This window comes from Hemitrygon akajei, chromosome 7 (assembly GCF_048418815.1).
Source record: "Hemitrygon akajei chromosome 7, sHemAka1.3, whole genome shotgun sequence".
NCBI lineage: Eukaryota > Metazoa > Chordata > Chondrichthyes > Myliobatiformes > Dasyatidae > Hemitrygon > Hemitrygon akajei.
In genome coordinates, this window is record NC_133130.1 from 27,371,675 (window position 1) to 27,392,260 (window position 20,586).

The 20,586-nt window shown below is 41.9% G+C and overlaps 1 protein-coding gene across 1 annotated transcript in view; it reads right to left on the bottom strand.

The window, feature by feature from the left end:
* Positions 1-1,325: 1,325 nt before the first annotated feature.
* Positions 1,326-20,586, bottom strand: part of slc30a6 (solute carrier family 30 member 6) — a 174,064-nt gene continuing 154,803 nt past the window's right edge. Inside the window, exon 15 of the mRNA XM_073050547.1 lies at positions 1,326-1,427. Coding sequence (XP_072906648.1) covers positions 1,392-1,427 — 36 coding nt within the window. The 3' untranslated portion in view covers positions 1,326-1,391. The remainder of the gene's footprint in view (positions 1,428-20,586) is intronic.

Genomic DNA, 20,586 nt, shown 5'->3' on the forward strand with positions numbered 1-20,586 from the left:
GGATCCACAAAGCAATGTCTCCAGGTATCCCATGTCTCCTTACTTTCTGAAGCAGCCTTGCATGGGGAACCTTATCAAATGCCTTGCTGAAATCCATATACTGTACATTACATTCACTGTTCTACCTTCATCAATGTGTTTTGTTACATCCTCAAATAATTCAATCAGGCTCGTAAGGAACGACCTGCCCTTGACAAAGCCATGCTGACTAATCCTAATCAGATTGTCTCTCCAAATGCTAAATCCTGCCTCTCAGGATCTTTTTCAACAACTTGCCCACTACTGAAGTAAGACTCACTGTTCTATAATTTCCTGGGTTATCGCTACCCCCCTTTCTTGAACAAGGGAACAATATTTACAATCTTCCAATCCTCTGGTACTTCTCCCTTCCCTATTAATGATACAAAGATCATCGTCAGAGGCTCATTAATTTCCTCTCTCACTTCCCATAGTAGCCTAGTGTATACCTCGTCCGGTCCTGGCGACTTATCTAACTTAATGCTTTTCAAAAGCTCCAGCACAGCCTCTTTCTTAATGTCTATATGCTCAAGAACTTCAGTCTGTTGTGAGTCATCCCCACAATTGCTAAGGCGACTTTATTGAATGACATAATTACACTGGACAACAATCTTTGTCGGCAGTGTTGCTTCTTTTTGTTCATGATAGACAACTTGAAGCTGAACACAAATATGATTTCAGACTACTTGCATCATGTAGGAATTTGGGGAAACAAAAAATTAACTTTTATTGAATATAATGCATTTAATTGCATAATGGTGCTGATGTTTTACAATATTTCAACTAAGCTAAACCTATTTTGTTGATGATTTTCACTTCTACTCAGTGTCTGAGGCTTCTCACTTAAGTGTCCAATAATAATCAGCGAGCATTGACAGATTCCAATTGCCCGATACCTTTTCTCCATGAAAAACATGTCCTGGTGAAACCTTTCACCATGATTGTCACTGACAGTGCTAAGCTTTGCAAGGAAGAAGTTTATATGGAAATGCAGAAAAATAATCTTCAGAGACATGTTGCATTTCATAGATTTGTATGCTTGAAGCATGTTGTCAACCAGCTGCACATAGTTTGGTGCCCTGAAGTTGCCAAGAAAATTTTCAACAACATCCTTGAACGCCTTCCATTGATGGCATCAGTTATTCTGACTTGAATTATGAATTTTAAAAAAATAGGCAATTAAAAAAAAATTGTGCATGGTAGGAAAATTTCAGGGTGATTTTCATGACCAACAGCTCAAAATCCATAAGGTACATCCAAAAGTATTCAGGAAACAAAATCTTTATTGTCCAGTATTATATATCATTATTTTTGTGTTTGCACAGTATGTCTTCAGTTACACATTGTTTGTCAGTCTTTGTGTGTAGTTTCCCCTAGATTCTATAGTATTTCTTTGCTCTTGTGAATCCCTGCAAGAAAATGAATTTAAATAGTATAGTATATGCTGATATATATGTATTTCAATAATAAAGTTACTTTGAACTATGAACAGCCTTCAACACCTGAAAAACAGAAATTTGCACAACAGAGATTAGCCAGATTTTTAAAATGACCAATGATTAATATTCACTTGGCACATTCTCCAAATTAAAGGTCTTCCATTTCACATTTGAACATAGTCAGACAGTGGCTGCTGGCACAAATAAAGATATGCAGAAGAGATTAAAAAACATTTATTAAATATACCAAATAAATAAACCAAATATACTTTATGCAAATCTCAATAGTTGTGTGTAGATGTGAAAATGATGGTTAATTTACAAAGAAACTGAAAATAAATACAGTCAGATTATAGAGTTGAATTAAATGAGGATAAATGAGTGTAGATGGATTAGAACGATGGAGAGAATACCTTGAGAGATCAGTTTGAGGAAAGGGCAGAGACTGATGTCAAAAACTGGAAAGAGATCAAAGAAAATGCAAACCCATTTGCTTACGCTAAGAAGCCAAAATTACAATTTTAGAAATTGAAGTCCGGATTTATAATCTTAATGATAATAAGGTAAAAGAATTTAAGAAGTTATTTTCTGAACTCTCACAATATAAGTATCTTGTTCCCTGGTTGAGCCAAGCAGCCAAATGGTAGAACTACATTTTGATCTTGAGACAAAATAAAGTTTACTAACACTTAGTGTCAAAGGCTGAAAAAGACAAATCTCTTTAGCACTCAAGAAAACATAAATAAGCAGAGTGAGCTTCTATTTATTTACAGGAATGCAGGCTTTGTGCCAAGTAGGCATTTTGTGTCCATCCTATTTGCTCGTGAGTTCAATCAGAAAATAACAAAATTATTAATATAAAATTGTTTGCCTGTGTATCCGTGTATCAAATTTCATTTTTAAAATCTGGTCCATTAAACCTATGAAAGCTTAAGCTGAGAATTCAAATAAAAGTACTAAACAAACACAAGAATATCTGCAGATGCCGGAAATCTAAAGCCACACTCAAAATGCTGGAGGAACTCAGCTGGTCAGGCAGCATCTATGGAAAAGAGTAAACAGTTGACATTTTGGGGCCAGACCCTTCTTCAGGGGAGAAGTCAGAGTAAGAAGGTGGGAGGAGGGGAGGAAGAAGTACAAGATCATAGGTGATAGTTGAAACCGAGAAAGGAGAAGGGTTGAAATGAAGAGCTGAGAGTGGATTGGTAAAAGAGATAGAGGCCTGGAGAAGAGGGAATCTGATAGGAGAGGACAGAAGGCTATACAAGAAAGGGAAGAGGGAGGTGATAGGCGGATAAGGTGAGTGAGGAAAACAGGAATCAGGAATGGTGAAGGGGGCATTAACAGAAATTCGAGAAATTGATGTTCATGCCATTAGGTTGGAGGCTTCTCAGAGAGAATATAAAGTGTTGTTCCTCCAACCTGAGTGGCTTCATCCTGGTAGTAGAGAAGGCCATGTACTGACATGTCAGAATGGGAATGGGACGTAGAATTGAAATGGGTGGCCAGTGGGAGATCCCACTTTTTGTGGTGGACAGAATGAAGGTGCTCAGCGAAGCGATCTCCCAATCTACGTTGGATCTCGCTGCTATATAGAAGACTACGCTGGGAGCACTGGATACAGTGAATGATCCAAAAAGACTCACAGGTGAAGTGTCGCCTCACCTGGAAGGACTGTTTGGGGCCCTGAATGGTAGTGAGAGAGGAGGTCTTGGGGCAGTTATGGCACTTGATCCGCTTGCAAGGATAAATAACAGGAGGGGGATCAGTGGGGAGGGACAAGTGGACAAGGGAGTCATGTAGGGAGTGATCCCTGCAGAAAGCAGCAGGTGCGGGGGAGGTAAAGATGTGCTTGGTGGTGGGATCCCATTGGAGATGGTGGAAGTTAAGGAGAATTATTTGCTGGACACAGAGGCCAGTGGGGTTTGTAGGTGAGGACAAGAGGAATCCTATCCTGGTTATGGAGGTGGGATTATGGGGTGAGGTCAGATGTCCGTGAAATGGAAGACATGAGGGTGATGGTAGAGGAAGGGAAGCCCCTTTCTTTGATGAAGGAAGATAACTCAGTTATTCTGGAATGAAAAGTCTCATCCTGAGAGCTGAGGCATTGGAGACAGAGGAACTGAGAGAAGGGGATGGCAGTTTTACAAGTGACAGGGTGGGAAGAGGTTTTGTCTAGATAGCTGTGAGAGTCAATGCACTTATAGAAGATATATCAGTAGATTGACTGTCTCTTGAGATGGAAACAGAGAGACCGAGAAAGGGGAAAAAGAGGAAATGCACCAAGCAAATTTGAGGTGCAGGAAGCAGTCATTGATGCAGCGTAGAAAGAGTTGGGGACTGATGCCTGTGTAGGCCTGGAATATGGACCATTCAATGTAGCTGAAGAAAAGGCAGGCATACAGTAGCTGGGACCCATGCGAGTGCCCATGGCTACACCTATGGTTTGAAGAATATGGGGGGAGCCAAAGGAGAAATTATAGAGGGTGAGGACCAGTTCCACCTTACGGAGGAGAGTACTACATAGATGAACAGAGAATAAATGGCATGTATTAGGGTTAACCTCCTAGAGAACCAAAACCCTGTCATAAGGTTTGGAGGCTTGTGTGCTTCAATGACCCAGAGAGCTACGTTGGCTGGAGTCAGAATCACAAAGTCTTGTGCTTTGGCTCTCAGTAGGGTCTCCCGTGCCAAACAGGTCAAAGGGCAGAGGCCTTTGAGAGTGGAGTATCGGTCCTCCAGGTTCAGGGATTTGGCTCAGGGCTAACAACCCCGATTGCTCAAAAGAAATAGTTACAGAAATAGCAATGAAGAATCCTTCTATATTGGTATTGAACAGTATCAGACAGAAATGGAGGGCCTTCATTGCAACCCTAAACGTCAACGGCATAATGGGCAGAAAATAAGTAGTTTAGAGTTAGGGTGAATGAAAGTGATTCTTAAAAAATTTAAAATAATAGAATAGGACCCCCAAAGGAAAATTACCTTTAGTCAGGTGAAAAGTTCAGTCGCATACCGTAGTACCTGTTTCAAACATAATCTACTCTACAGTGGATGGATGCTTGTGTGTGTGTGCTTACTGTTTATCAAATAGAAAGTTGTACTAGGGAATGGAACATTTTTCTCTATTTTTCCATCCATTGTCAACACGAGAAACTCCCAAGTCAATTGTAGCACGTGCTTGATGCAGAATAGAAAACCTGCTTTGTTTTATTTCTCCAAATCAAAGCTACAGTCCACTTCCACCAGTGGGATATTTGTAGAGCGGTAGAGCACAGAAAACTGGCCCTTTAGTCTCATTTATCTATGCCCACTAAGCTCCAAAACTGAGTTTTCGTACTTATAACTCTACCATTCTCAAATATTCCATTACTGTCACTTCAGCACCCCTGTCTGCACTACTTCAGATTTGCACCATTCTGTTGTTTTGCCCTTGTTATTGTATTTATTGTTGTATTTATTATTAGCATGTTTACTGTTTATGCTGTGAGCCTTATGCAAGCTAGAAATTTCATTGCACCCCAGTGTATATAACAATCAACTACTCTGAATCTGAGCTCACACCATTTGCCTGTGTTTGGCCCATTTTCCAGTTGTCTCTTCAACACCATGACATTCAATATTATAGGTCACTTAAGGGCATTATGGGCAGCATGTTATTCTACACTTTTCCTGGGCAAAGCCCTGAATTGCCAAAATATAGGTTATGAATAATTCACCATTAAGGATTACATCATGAGTCCTCAATAAGGGTTAGGTCCCAGCTGACCTACTGGGGCAGAGCTTGCAAGGCCAGGACAACTTATGGGATCTACTGGCAGTCAGACTTCCCACCACTCTCTTCAGCTCAAAAAAAAAAATTTTCACCCACCTTGCTGAAAGAACAAACTTGTAAGGAAGGGTGAGGAAGTAGGTTGTCCAGAAGCTTCCTCTGTGTCAGCATGAACAAAGTACCTTCTTAACCAATGAGAACAAAGTATGAACCGGAGAAAAGGAGGATGGACTAAACTTGGATCATGTAAAAACTAAAAGTATGCTGGGAGAAAAGCAACGGAGAAAATCAAGGCAGGGTAAGAACTGATCATTCTCAACCTGATGCTGATATTTTTCACAACTCTCACAGTAATTAGCTACACATAGAAATGAGACTCAGCTCACAACTTGAACTGTTTCTTTCTTGATTGACATTGTAAACACAGGTGCCAGATATATCCAATGGACTTTGTAGCTTGGAACCCAACTTCTCTGATGAAGACCAACCTCTCAGCCTTCTGCAAGCTTTCCAGTTTACTGAAGTAAGTAAACTTTGGGATTGATTTCTTATTGTCTCATGTACCGACATATAGTCATTGGCCAACAGCCCCAGTATAAATCCTGATGCACATTGAACAGCAGAAGCAGCAACCTATAAAGAGAATTTAGTGATCTCACAAGCATTATGGATACAATCTAAGCTGGCACGTCTAGTTGTGAATAGTGATGAATAACTAACCAGCTCATGGGAGAAGGAGGAGGCTCCTGATTTTTCAATGATCAGAGTCTAATAGAAGTGTGAAAAGAAGATGCTGAAACATTAGCAAATGCATTCAGAAAGAAATAGAAATGGAGAAGGTTCAAAACATTTTGGCAGGTCAGGCAGCACCTGTGGATAGAGAAACAGATAATATTTCAGTCCAGGATCCTCAATCATAAAGTGTTTCTAATGAAGGATTGCCTAGATTAGAGAGTATTAGCTGTAAGGAGTAGTTTCATGTCTACACTCTTCTTAAATCTTTGGATCTCCAATTTTCTCTCTTGTACCCCTCAATCATTGGTCATTTCTTTAGAATCTTTAATCCTAAGCTTTGGAATTCTCTTTCTCTAGTCCTTTAAAACTCTCCTTGAAATCTGTCTCTTTGACCATGCTCTCCATCCTGTGCCTTAACGTCTCCTTCTGTGATTCAAATTTTGTTCATGAACAGTCCTGTGAAGTGCCCAGGGATGGTTTCTTATGATTAAACATTTGTGGTTGTTGTATTGCCTTAAAGTGCACTGAAAGTAGATTCAGTAGCTAACTGGAAATAGAGCTGAATGGAAAAGTGTACAGTACCATGGGAATTTGGGGCTAATTGGAAGCCATCCCAAAGTTGGCACAAGCAATAAGGCCTGAACGGCCATTTTCTCTATTGATTCATTCTATGCTTCTGGTCAGTATTTTTCTCCTATCATGGCAGTAAACTGTAACTCAGTATATATTCTAGCTATGGCCAGTAGAAAATTCATTACAGACTATTTATAACAGCAAATCATTAATTAACATTTTCTGCTCACAGAATTGGATATTTTTGAGGGGAAGCAATTCAAAGAAGTTAGGGTGAGGTCACTGGAGAACTGATTTCCAGGCTTGATTCTCTGCCTTGTCGTTAAGAACAACGGGAGAGGACCGATTCGGCCTATCGTGTTTGCTCAATCATGGCTGGTTTATTTTCCCTTGCAATCCCATTGTCATGTCTTCTCCGTGTAACTTTTGATGCCCTAACTAATGAAGAACCTATTCATCTCCACTTTAAATATACTCACTGATTTGGCCTCCATACCAGTCCGCTGTGGCAATGAATTTCACAGATTCAGTGTGTGTGTGTGTGTGTGTGTGTGTGTGTGTGTGTGTGTGTGTGTGTGTGTGTGTGTGTGTGTGTGTGTGTGTGTGTGTGTGTGTGTGTGTGTGTGTGAGAGAGAGAGAGAGAGAGAGAGAGAGATTTAAATTTAGATTTTCAGGTCAATTACCTTTTTTATTAGAAAAATGAAAGATCATTGATCTGAGACATTAACTTTGTTTCTCTCCCTACAAGTGCTCCTGACCTACTGAGCATTTCTAGCATTATCATTCTTTATTTCTAATTTCCAACATCTGCAGTACTCAGTTGTTTGATAACAGTTAATACAATCTGTCAATAGTTGAATTGCTTCCCTTGCTGAGATTTTCCAAGAATTAAGCTTTGGAGTATTTATACTTTGCTGATTTGGTCTTTTCAGTAAATGTCAACGTTGGTCACCAGCCATGAGGATTGGAATTGGACAGCTAAAATTCAAGGTCATATCAATGGACGTCAGTAATCAGCCATCAGAGAAAGTGTGAGAGTAATCCAGAGTGAGTCACCTGCCAATTCTCAGTTGAATCACCAATAACTCGGATTTGGCTGTAAACACATGGCTGTGTTTACAACGTATTTCTGCAGAGTGAAATGCTTAATTACTTGTTGCCAACAATTATCCCCAAAAGAACCCTGTTTAAATCAGCAATGACAAAATTAATCTAAGCTACATCAAGTCGTGTAACTGAGAGTTCTTCCCACTGAATGTTGGGTAGATCACAGAGAGTTACATTTATCTCTTGACCTTTGCTGTTTTGTTTCTGGCTTTGCTCTCCTCCTAACTGCCTGAATTTTATTTTTGACGCAAGCTGAGCCTTAAACCACATGATTTATCCCTTCAAATTATTGTTTATTTTTAGGGGCATCAGAAGATTTTTTTCTAACCACTTCAGGAGTCTCAACTCATTTTTAACTATGTTTTCTACCTCACATAGGATCCTTCTACCTCCACCATGCCGATATTGTTCCCGTCTTTACTTAGTCCCCTGTGTCTGCTAATTATCAAATTCACACACCCACCAGTTTCCATTCAGGGAAAGCATAACCCTCTTTAAGCAGCTGCCACTGGCATTGTACGACAGACATCTAGCTAAGAGTGCAAAACTTACCCTTCTCCAGCACTAGCTTCAGTGGCAGCTCCTTTCACTGAGTCAGATCTATTCATTGACAGTTCTTTTCAAAAATATCCTTCCTCAGTAGCTCTAACCATATTAGCAAAGCCTCAGTCTTATTGTCTAATCTTTAAACTATTTCTTCTGACCTATGCACCCTATCCTGGAGTCTATTCTGTTTTGGTCATTCAGAGTTGTACAGCACAGATAAAAGCCATTCAGCCCACTATTCTGACCCTTTGCCACATTAGGTTTGCATCTCTCTATGCTTTGCCTACTTACTTACTTATTGCCCATTACACCTCTGGCATTTAGGGTAACAATGAAGATCCACTATCTCTGGCAGCGTTCAAGGCTTCCTTCATCATGTCAGTAGCTTCTTCACGGTTTTCCCTACTGCCAGTCATGCAAGTCCCAAGTGGAGACTCAGGAATAACATCACACTTAGATGTAGAAAGATTCTTCATGACTGTTTCTGTAAGAATTTTATCTTATCAATCAGGGTTGTTATCCCTGAGCTGAAACCCCAAACCTGGAGGTCTGGTGGACCACTCTCAGTTTGGCCTCTGCCCTTTGGCCTATTTGGCATGGATGACACTACCAAGAGCCAAAGTGTAAAGCCCTGACTCCAATCAGCATAGTTCTCCAGGTCATTGAGACAAGCAAGCCTCCAAACCGCAACAAGGTTGTGGTCCTCTTGGAGGTTTTCCTGCTTAAGTTCCTGTCTAAATATCTGTTAATCACAATGATTGCATCTGACTTTACCAGCTCCTCTGGTGGTGAGTTCCAGGTCTCAACTACTCTCCGTGTAAAATACTTTCACTTTAAGTTGTTTTAAAAATTTCTTTCTCTCATCTTAACCATATGCCCTCATGTTTTTTTATAGTTTTGTAAAGCATCAAAATATATTTACCAAGTAAATGATAATCTATAAATTATGATTATGGTAATAGTCCAGGGCACATATGATCATCTTCTTTCCTCACACTATCACATTAGGAAGAAAACTGAACCCACAATATTTTTACTTTAAGGTAACTAAATTCAAATGGCAAAAATCAATCAGTTTGTTATATTAGCCATGTCCTTCTGGACAAGGATGTCTAGCAGGATTGAAAAAACAATTGGTGTGCATTATCTGAATTGTTAATACTTAGGAGTGAGTGCAAACCTGAGCTTGAAATCTGAGTGGGCTCAAACTTGGGCAGTCAAGGAAATCTGAGCTTTGGTAAATCCAACTCTGGATAAATGCAGATTTTCTTTCCTTTCTCTAATGGTAAAATGGAATATTGGACTTGAGCCAAGTCTTCAGTTTACCATTTCAGCAGCGGAGGGAATTATACATTTACTGTTTTGGATCCTGCTCAAATGGGGCCTGACTTTGGCCCAGAATCAATTTGCTGATATTCCCATTGCAATCATTCTTTTTAATGTTTGAGGTTTAAAACTTATTTCTTGAGAGTTATCCTTTTCAGAAGCTTGTTTATTTTACATATATTTGCGGATGATATCACACCTCATTAACTTATCAACAACTTAAAGCTTTCACATCTGCACAATGTGTCCTATTAATGAACTCCATTAGAACAATTCATAATCTGCCTTTTGATCCTGTTGTGCAGCTTAACCAAGGACTTGTTTCCACGGCAACTGAAACTGAAGAAAAGAGGCAATGTTCTGATCAGGGTGACAGCTCAGTCAGTTTAAGGAGACTTCCTTCTTCTGTTAAGAAGAATAGCAACAACCGCTGAAAAGCCCTGGAGATTTTAAAGAAGTTTGTCCAAACTACCTTTTATATCACCCACATCCCTTGCACATTGTCTTCAAACTAATGATCCTCCTGAGAAAGCCGGTTGGCTGATATGGTATCAAAGTTAGCGGCAAATAATCTGACTCCACCATGACATATTCTTTAAGTACAGCTAAGGTCTGTTTGAAGAATATAACTTTCACGTGCATATGTTTTCATGATAGTATCACTACTCATGATCTTTCTTATTAAAACAATTGGTCTTTGAGGGAATAGTGTCCTTTATATAATGGTGCCAAGTGTGTTACATAAAATCTATAGTAGAGAAACAGGCTATTTGACCCACCAGACGGTATCGGTGTTTGTGCTTTACTCCAATCCCGATTTATAGAGTCCTCTAAATAAAACCTTTCGTAATTTACTTTTTCCTGAAAATGCAACCAATTTTTATTGAATCGTAGTTTCTCAGCACAGAATAAAGTTCTTTGGCCCATCGTATCCACACTGATTATCAAGTGCCTATTTATACTTATCACTTGTTAATCCAATTTTTCCATCTTCCATGTGATCAGCTCTCCCTAATCCTCCTGCCACTCAGCTGCACAAGGGATAATTTACAGTAGCTAATTACCTCCCCTATCAGAATGTCCTTGGTATGCAGGAGGAAACTGGAGTACGAGAGGAAACCCACAAGGGTTTCCCTTGGCTGCTCCAGAAGAATTGCTCCTTAGAGAAGACATTCCATTGTTATTTAGCTAGGTCTCCTGAAACCTCTGTTAGACCTATTAACACTTTCCATCCTCTCTATTTCCCTTAATGTTCAGTCTTCTCCATGTCCGTTCTCTGTATGAGCCATTCAACTGTTCGAAGGCCTTTGTTGCTGGACTTTTGTCATCACTCATCTTAAACAAAATATTTAACCTGGTGTTTTTACCATGTTTCTTGTCGCCTCACTATAGGAAGGATGTGGAAGCATTGGAAAGGGTACAGAGGAGATTTACCAGGATGCTGCCTGGTTTAGAGAGTATGCATTGTGATCAGAAATTAAGGGAGCTAGGGTTTACTCTCTGAAGAGAAGGAGGATGAGAGGAGACATGATAGAGGTGTACAAGATATTAAGAGGAATAGATAGAGTGGACAGCCAGCGCCTCTTCCCCAGGGCAACACTGCTCAGTACAAGAGGACATGGCTTTAAGGTAAGGGGAGGGAAGTTCAAGGGGGATATTAGAGGAAGGTTTTTTACTCAGTGAGTGGTTGGTGCATGGAATGCACTGCCTGAGTCAGTGGTGGAGGTAGATACACTAGTGAAATTTAAGAGACTACTAGACAGGTATATGGAGGAATTTAAGGTGGGGGTTATATGTGAGGCAGGGTTTGAGGGTTGGCACAACATTGTGGGCCGAAGAGTCTGTACTGTGCTGTATTGTTCTATGCTCTATGTTTACAGTTAATCTGAGGGAAATTGTGACATTGGTCTGGGTATTAAAGAATAAATACTCCATTCTCAATCCCTTCCTCAATGATCATACACAGTAGTAGTATTGCAATCCCTCGAGTTGTGTATGAAGTTCTCCCAAAGGCCCTCAGATGGTTGTAGAGGCTGATCCGGGATCATATATTCTGGTGTAGTGTGGGCAAGAGGCAGTGATGGCTGTGGTCAGTGGTGGCTGTGGTCAGTGGTGGCTGTGGTCAGTGATGGCTGTGGTCAGTTGTGGCTGTGGTCAGTGATGGCTGTGGTCAGTTGTGGCTGTGGTCAGTGATGGCTGTGGTCAGTTGTGGCTGTGGTCAGTGGTCGGATCTTTTGGTTGTTCACTCTCCCCTTTCACATCTGCCGCTTGCTCTCCGTGGCACAGCAGCAGTCGATCTCAAGCAGCGCAGCTCCCTCTTGAACAGATTTCTTCCAGGTCTATCTACTGAGTGCAATGTCTTCCAAGTTTTTAAGATGTAATGTTGAATTTCTTCAGGATGATTCAGAAGTTTTCTTTGAGGTATTTCTTTTACCCTGCAGTGGCTCACTGACCTTCCTCCAACTGGGCGTAAAGGGTTTGTCTGGAAAAACATGAGCTGGGTATCCAAGTGACATGGCCCATCCATTGCAGTTGGCGTTGCTTTATCACGGTGGACATAATGTTCACATTGTCCTCCTCCAGTACGCTGGTGTGAGTGCATCAGTCCTTCCAGCTGATCCTCAGAATCTTTTGCAAGGTTCTTTGGTGGTATCGTTCCCGGGCTTTCAGGTGTCTACTGCAGCTGCAGTCCATGATTCAGCTCCATACAGTAATGTGGGAAGGACAACTACTCTGTAGATCAGAAGTTTTGTTTGGACCTGTACGTCGCAGTTTTCAAAGACTCTTTTGGTTAATCCACTGGCACTATTCAGGCGATAGATGTTCTCTGAGACAATGTCTGCTTTTGAGGAGAGAATGCTGCCAAGCCAGGGGATGTGGTCCACATTTTCAAGAGTGATATCATCAAATTTAATGGAGGACTGGTTGGGCAGTGGCTGATGTAGGACCCATGTCTCTTTTTATATTCAAAACAAGACCCAGGGGACAATGTGGTTCGGCAAAGGCTATCAGGATACACTGAAGGTCTTCTCCAGAGTGTGCTGCCATGGTATTATCATCCTGAAGGTTCGTAATCATGTTGGTGCCGACCTTGTTCTTCGCCTTGAACCAGCTAAGGTTGAAAACCCTGCTGTCCATTCTATATACAATTGGGATTCCCTGAGCCAGATCTTGACCAGTGAGGTGAAGGATGGCAGCAATAAAGACGGGCTCAATGATGCAGCCCTGTTTCACTCCTGTCTTGACAGTGAGGGACCTGATTCAGCCCCACCACTGCTGAGTATTGCGGCTGACGTGCCTCCATGCAGTAGCCTCAGCATTTGTAAGTGCCTGGCAGGGCGGCCATGTTTTGACAGTATGTGCCAGAAAGCTTGGTGGACCCCTGTATCAAGTACCTTTGTCAAATCTATGAAATCCAAGTTCACGAGTTGCCTTTATTCACAGCATTTTTCTTGTAATTGGCGTGTTGTGAATCTGGTGTTTATGGCGCCTCCAGATGGGCAGAAGCCACACTGTGAATCAGCAAGTACTTCTTCAGATAGCAGAAGGAATCAGTTGACAGGAATACCAACAAGCACTTTGCCTGTTCTTGACAGGAAGGAGATGTCTCTGTAATTTCAACAATCTGGCTAGTCTTCTTTATTACATATGGGCCACTATTTCAAAAGGCAGTTGTTCCTTTTCCCAGACCTTTAGGAGAAGGGCATATATGTGGTGCAGGAATGCTGATCCACTTTCCTTGAGGTTCTCTGCTGGGATCCCATCAAAACCAGAGGCTTTGTTGCTTTTCAGAATCAGAATCAGGTTTATTATCACCGGCATGTGACGTGAAACTTAGCAGCAGCAGTTCAATGCAATGCATAATCTAACAGAGAGAGAGAGAGAGAGAGAGAGAGAGAGAGAGAGAGAGAGAGAGAGAGAGAGAGAGAGAGAGAGAGAGAGAGAGAGAGAGAGAGAGAGAGAGAGAGAGAGAGAGAGAGAGAGAGATAATAAATAATTAAGTAAATCAATTATGTATATTGAATAGATTATTTAAAATGTGCAAAAACAGAAATAGCATATTAAAAAAAGTGAGGTAGTGTCCAAGGGTTCAATGTCCATTTAGGAATCAGATGGCAGAGGGGAAGAAGCTGTTCCTGAATCGCTGAGTGTGTGCCTTCAGGCTTCTGTATCTCCTACCTGATGGTAACAGTGAGAAAATGGCATGCTCTGGGTGCTGGAGGACTTTAATAATGGACACTGCCTTTCTGAGACACCACTCTCAAAAGATGCCCTGGGTACTTTGTAGACGTGCCCAAGATGGTGCTGACTAGATTTACAACCTTCTGCAGCTTCTTTCAGTCCTGTGCAGTAACCCCTCCATACCAGGCAGAGATGCAGCCTGTCAGAATGCTCTCCACAGTACAACTATAGAAGTTCTTGAGTGTACTTGTTGACATGCCAAATTGCTTCAAGCTCCTAATAAAGTATAGCTGCTGTCTTGCCTTCTTTATAACTACATCAATATGTTGGGACCAGGTTAGATCCTCAGAGATTTGACACCCAGCAACTTGAAGCTGCTCACTCTCTTCTCTTCTGATCCCTCTATGAGGATTGGTATGTGTTCCTTCATCTTACCCTTCCTGAAGTCCACAATCAGCTCTTTCGTCTTATTGACGTTGAGTGCCAGGTTGTTGCTGCAGCACCACTCCACTAGTTGGCATATCTCACTCCTGTAAACCCTCTCGTCACAACCTGAGAGTCTACCAACAATGGTTGTATCATCAACAAGTTTGTAGATGTTATTTGAGCTATGCCTAGCCACACAGTCATGTGTATACAGAGAGTAGAGCAGTGGGCTAAGCGCACACCCCTGAGGTGTGCCAGTGTTGATCGTCAGTGAAGAAGATATGTTATCACCAATCTGCACAGACTGTGGTCTTCCGGTTAGGAAGTTAAGGATCCAATTACAAAGGGGGATACAGAGGCCCAGGTTCTGCAACATCTCAATCTGGATTGTGGGAATGATGCTATTAATTGCTGAGCTATAATCAATGAACAGCATCCTGACATAGGTGTTTGTGTTGTCTAGGTGGTTTAAAGTTGTGCGGAGAGCCATTGAGATTGCATCTGCCGTTGACCTATTGTGGCGATAGGCAAATTGCAATGGGTCCAGGTCCTTGCTGAGGCAGGAGTTCAGTCTAGTCATGACCAGCCTCTCAAAGCATTTCATCACTGTCAATGTGAGTGCTACTGGGTGATAGTCATTAACGCAGCCCATATTATTCTTCTTAGGCACTGGGATAATTGTTGCCTTTTTGAAGCAAGTGGGAACTTCTGCCTGTAGAAGTGAGAGGTTGGAAATGTCCTTGAATACTCCCGCTAGTTGGTCCTTGTGGCATCATGGACCTCTTTCATCAGTGATGTCCTTCCGATCCTTCAGCAAGTTCCTCCTGTCCTTTGAGTACAGGGGTTTTAACAGTAGCTTGGACCATAGACCTGAGGTTTTCCCCAAATGAGGCCCAAAGGTGCTGCTGGGTGGCAGAGTCAAGTGGGCTCTCATATTTTAGTGGCAAGCCGCATCATAAATTGGGGGGCCGCTTTGTTGAGCACCTCTGCTTCATCTGCAATAACCAGATCTTCCTGCTGGCCCAACATTTTAATTCCCATTCTGACACATTGGTCCATGGTCTCCTCTTGTGCCACAACGAGGCTACCCTCAGAGTGGAGGAGCAACACCTTAAGTTCCATCTGGGTAAGCTTCAACCTGAATATCAATTTCTTCTTCTGGTAAAAAAAATATTGCCTCCTCCTTCCCTGTTCTTCTATTCCCCACTCTGGCCTCTTACCCCTTCCACCTGTCTATCACCCCCTCACCTCGGTTCCCCTCGTGCTTCTCTTTATTCTATGGTCCACTTTTCTCTCTCATTGAACTCCTTCATCTCTGACCATTTATCTTCCTCACCCACCTGGCTTCACCTATAACTTTCTAGCTATCCTTCTTTCCCTCCCTCCACCTTTTCTATTCTGGTGTCTTCCCCCTTCTTTTCCAGTCCTGAAGAAGGGTCTTGACCCAAAATGTTGACATTTTCTTTATTTTCGTGGATGATGCCTGGCCTGGCGAGTTTCTCCATAATTTTGTGTGTGTTGCTTTGGACCATAGACTGTTTTGGTGGTCCTGAAGAAGCCTCTCATGTTACCAGAGTCTGCCAGTCTCTGGATCTCTAGGGCTTTCTTAGTTCACCAAGAATTCTTTAGTTCCCTCACCCCGTAATGGACATTTGCCATTGCTCCTGACTAAGCTTCTCTTTTGGCCTTGCTGTCGATGCCATTCTGCCAGGCACATAATGCTTTCCTTCTCTTGGAGATAAGTTGTTCTACCTCCAAGCCATTATCATCAAACCAATCCTAATGTTTTGTGGACTTGTACTCAAGGATGTTTTAGCAGGTATCAAAGATGGCAGTTTAAAGCAGACTCCTGTGTTCTATGATATCTTCTGGGTATTCCTATGGAGGTTTTCCTCAAATGAGGCCTGAAGATGTTGTTGGTTGGCAGTGTCAAGCAGGCTCTCGAGTTTTAGTCTTGGTCTGGTCTCCGTCTTATGAAGCTTATGAAGAGGAGCTTTTCCGTGGGTCTGGTGGACATGGTGGAGTAGATCAGGCAATGATCTGTCCAGCAGTCATCTGTGCCAATAATGGCCTTTGTGATATTCACATTACGATGGCTCCCAGGTTGGACAATGAGCCTGTCAATGAGATATCACTCATATAAACACAGACAGAGAGACAGACACAGACACAGACAGACAGAGAGACAGACACAGATAGACACACACTCATACACATACCACACACACAAACACAAATGGGCCAAACATGAGCAAATGGGATTAGCTTAGACAGCCATCATAGTCAGCATGGATGAGTTGGGCTGAAGGGCCACAGGACCTGTTCTGTACTTTATGACCCTGTGACAGGAACCGTGTCCATGAAGCTATTGGATTTTCATTAAAAACTCACCTGGTTCATCAAATTCCTTAAGAGAATAAAAGCTGCCTTTCCTCTCTGACATCCTGTATATGTGAGTCAGGGCCTTCTGTAATTGGTTAAAATTTAATTTCCCTTGAAATGTCCTATTTACCCATTCAAAGCAATTAGAGAAGGATCATAAACACTGGCAACAATCAGAGTTTACAAACACATATATAACATTGTGCTGTGGTCAATACTGAGTTATAACAGCACCTAAGAACATAAGAAATAGGAGCAGGAGTAGGCCAATGGCCTGTCGAGCCTGCTCCACCATTCAATAAGATCATAGTTGATCTGGCCATGGACTTAACTACACCTACCTGCCTTTTCCCCATAACCCTTAATTCCTGCACTATGCAAAAATCTATCCAACCTTGTCTTAAGTATATTTACTGATATATTTTGATACCTTTGCAATGATTATTCTAAACGCTGGTGCTCCACAAGGTTGGGTCCTCAGTCCCCTATTCTACTTGCAGTACATTCAAGATTGCATAGCAGGTTCTGCTCCAACTACATTTATGTTGTGTTTGCTCACCCATAATTACTGATGAGTCCCAAAGCCAGGAGACAGAACAAAGCCAGAACTCGAAATAAACCTTTATTCAGCACAAACCATAGTAGTTCAAAAAATCTCAAAATTCCAACAGTACATTCCAAAGTGTTGCTATATAAATGGTTTAACCAAGAACGTGCGAGATGTTGGTGGGAACAACGACCAGTCAGTGAAAGTCAGCCAATAGGCGTTGATTGTTTTGGCTCGCTTTAAGAAGGTTACCTGTAGGATTTGAGCAGTGGGTTGATTTGGAATGGAAGAATTGGCTTGTGCTGGTGATCAGTCCTTCTTAGTGGTTGCAGGCTGTTGCAATGTGACTGGTTCGATCGGGGCAGATCAAACCCATTCAGGTGCCGATGAATGTCCAGTTCTGAGTTTGACGATCTGCCCAACAAACATGTTGTGCTGCTCCCGTTGCTGTTCATTCATCAGGTCAGCTCACAAAGTCTCTCAATAAGCTGAAGATAGTTCATCTCTTTCACAGGGCTTTTGATTCAGTGCATGACTTTACTCAGGTTTCCCGAAAACAAGTCTTGTAAACGGGTTACCAATCATTCATTTATTGCCTAAAGATTAGTAATCTCACATTTTAGTTACAGAAAATTATATCCATCAGTTACATTATTTCACAATATAATAATAGACACAAAAATGAAACATTACAAAAGTAAGGAAGAGTTCATTTCTCCTATTGAGAATTTTGTCTGTACAATTAATTCAAAGCTTGCAGGGAGAAAAAAAAAGTCACAAAATAAGGATTGGTCATGTCTCCCCCATGAGAGTGAACACCCATAGGTGCAGGGGCAGAGTTTCAAACTTCTGGATCATTGGGACTTATTCTGGGGAGGTATGACCTGTACAACGTGGACAGGTTGCGCCTGAACCTGAGGGGACCAGTATCCTTGCTGGCAGGTTTGCCAGAGTGGTTAAGGTTGGTTTAACGTTACAGTGGCTCTTGCGTGAGTGGACAGGGAGTGGTGATCTTAAGGCTTTAGCTCTTCGAGGTTTCAGCAAAGAGAGGCTTTACTCAGAGAAAGCAAAGCTCTAGTTTTTTTCCCCTTCTCTTCTTTGTATCTGCTCAGCTAGGTGGAGGTGACAGGTAGTTTAGTGCAATACTGTAGCAGAATGTGGGAAGGCAGGGAGACCTCCAGTATCACTGACCACCTCAAATGCGAGAAGTGCATCTAGATGCAGCTTCTAACGAACCGCGTTAAGGAGTTGGAGCTGGAACTGGATGAAATCCGGATCATTTGGGAGGCTGAAGGGGTGATAGATAGGACAAGAAGAGAATAGTTACACCCAAGGTGCAGGACACAGGAAACTGGGTGACAGGCAGCGAGGGCTGAGGGGTTAAGGAGCCAGTGCAGAGTACTCATGTGGCTGTCCCCCTCAACAACAAGTACATCACTTTGGATACTGTCGGGAGGACAACCTAACAGAGGAAAGTCAGTGGTCGGGTCTCAGGCACTGAGTCTGCCTCTGCGACTCGGATGGGAAGGGGAAGAAGAGGCGCGCTGTGGTGATAGGGGATTTGTTAGTTAGAACAGACAGGAGGTTCTGCAGGCGAGAATGAGATTCCTAGATAGTATGTTGCCTCCCGAGTGCCAGGGTCCGGGATATCTTAGAGAGAGTCCTCAGCATTCTTAAGTGGGAATGGTGAAGTTGAAGTGGAAAGGGGCAATTACTCACTATTGGTCTTCTACCTTCTCCTATCAGATTTCCCCTTCTCCAGGCCTTTTTCTCTCTCACCTGCCAACTTCCCAGCTCTTTACTTCAGGCCTCCCCCTCTCCTGGTTTCACTTATCACCTTGTACTTCTTCTTCTCCTCCCCCCGCCTTCATGCTCTAACTGATCCACTTTTTTCCCAGTCCAGATGAAGGATCTCAGCTCAAAACATCCACTGTTTACTCTTTTCCATAGATGCTGCCTGGCCTGCTGAGTTCCTCTAGCATTTTGTGTGTGTTGCTTGGATTTCCAGCATCCTCAAATTCTTTCATCTTTCTCTAAAGACTGGCTTTGCAAACAAGTTTTGTTTGTAGTAGATGTTCTGTCAGGGAGAAGTAAGGTTCTTCTTACTACAATTGCTTTATTACTGCTCAAGGTGCAGTATAAGACAATGGGTTGTTTAATTTGGGTTGTTTTAAACAGACAAGCTGACTCTTAAATTGCTTGGTTCAAGGAAGCTTGCAGAACAGATGGATAATATTCTTTAACATATCAGTAACTATGATATGTTTACATTTGGAAAGTATGTGCTCAAGGAAGTTAGCATTAATGTAGGCAGTTGAACTATATCTCCAAAATGCTTTTAGATCATTTGTGTTAAAAGGACATCCAAGGAAATATCATATGTGTGTGAGGTCGCTCAAGCGTTAGACAAAGGGTACACATGTAAAAAGAAGTTCAGGCTTATTAGGAATGATTGAAGATCATCAAGGAGAATGATAGGAAGACGGGGTGAATAGAATCCATTCTTCTAGCTTTGGTTTCTGCGACAGATGACTTGCTTGTACAGATCATGGAGTGTCTTTTTAGTTTGTAATTGGGAAATAAACATTGGGAAATGTTGGGAAATCCTCTGTGAGTTCTAAGTGCGTTTTAAGAATGTGTGGATTTAAAGGTGTTTCTGAAAAATAAATGAACTATGTTTTAAACCACTTTGTTAGCTGTAAGTACCTTCTCCTTAGTAGACAAGAGGGACCCACCACTCAAATAGTGGGCATTGGTAGTTAAATTCACTGCGCAGAATAAACAGGGAAGTGAACTAGTCTTTGAAGATTGGGTCGTTACAATATAATCTCCCTTTAGTCAGGGTACCCATAGCTATTTATATCCAATAGGGCTTATCATTTGAGTTTAGAGTTTTTCTGTCAGCAAACCCAATAGCATCACAGTTGGTTCCCAGCGTGGTCGTGTTATACCAAATACTATTTTAGAAAGAATCATTAGTCCAACTCGGAGAACTCTTGATAATTGCTGGTTGATATTATGAATGTGTTAATAATATATCAGAAATATGGGATAATACCCTGACTGCTCCTCAAATTGAACATAATGAATATTTTGCCCTTCAAGTCGGACACTGGTATAACGAAGGGGTTAAGCATGGAGTAGGTTGCAGATTAGACAGACCAAGTCCCACTGTACAACCCGCTGGACTCAGACCGTCGTTTGTACCAGATCCTGACAATGTAGCAGTCATCTGTGCCTTGAGACAAAACAATTGGCTGCATTTTAGATAAAAAACCAAGCACTTGGGTAGGGACAACATGCTTATGCGATAGATCCCGGTACCCCATATCTTAATTCTGATGCATGGGGATATCGTGTATTCCTTCCAGATGCATATGAGGTACAGCCCACACCAGTAAACCCTAGAGTTATTAATGAAGACTGGAAACAGATGCTTGGGAACGTGCACTAGACTTACGAAAAAGATTGACTATAGCCAGTAAAGGGACAGGTTCCTGTACAGGGAGCTGCTGCAGCTTCCCCAGTACAAA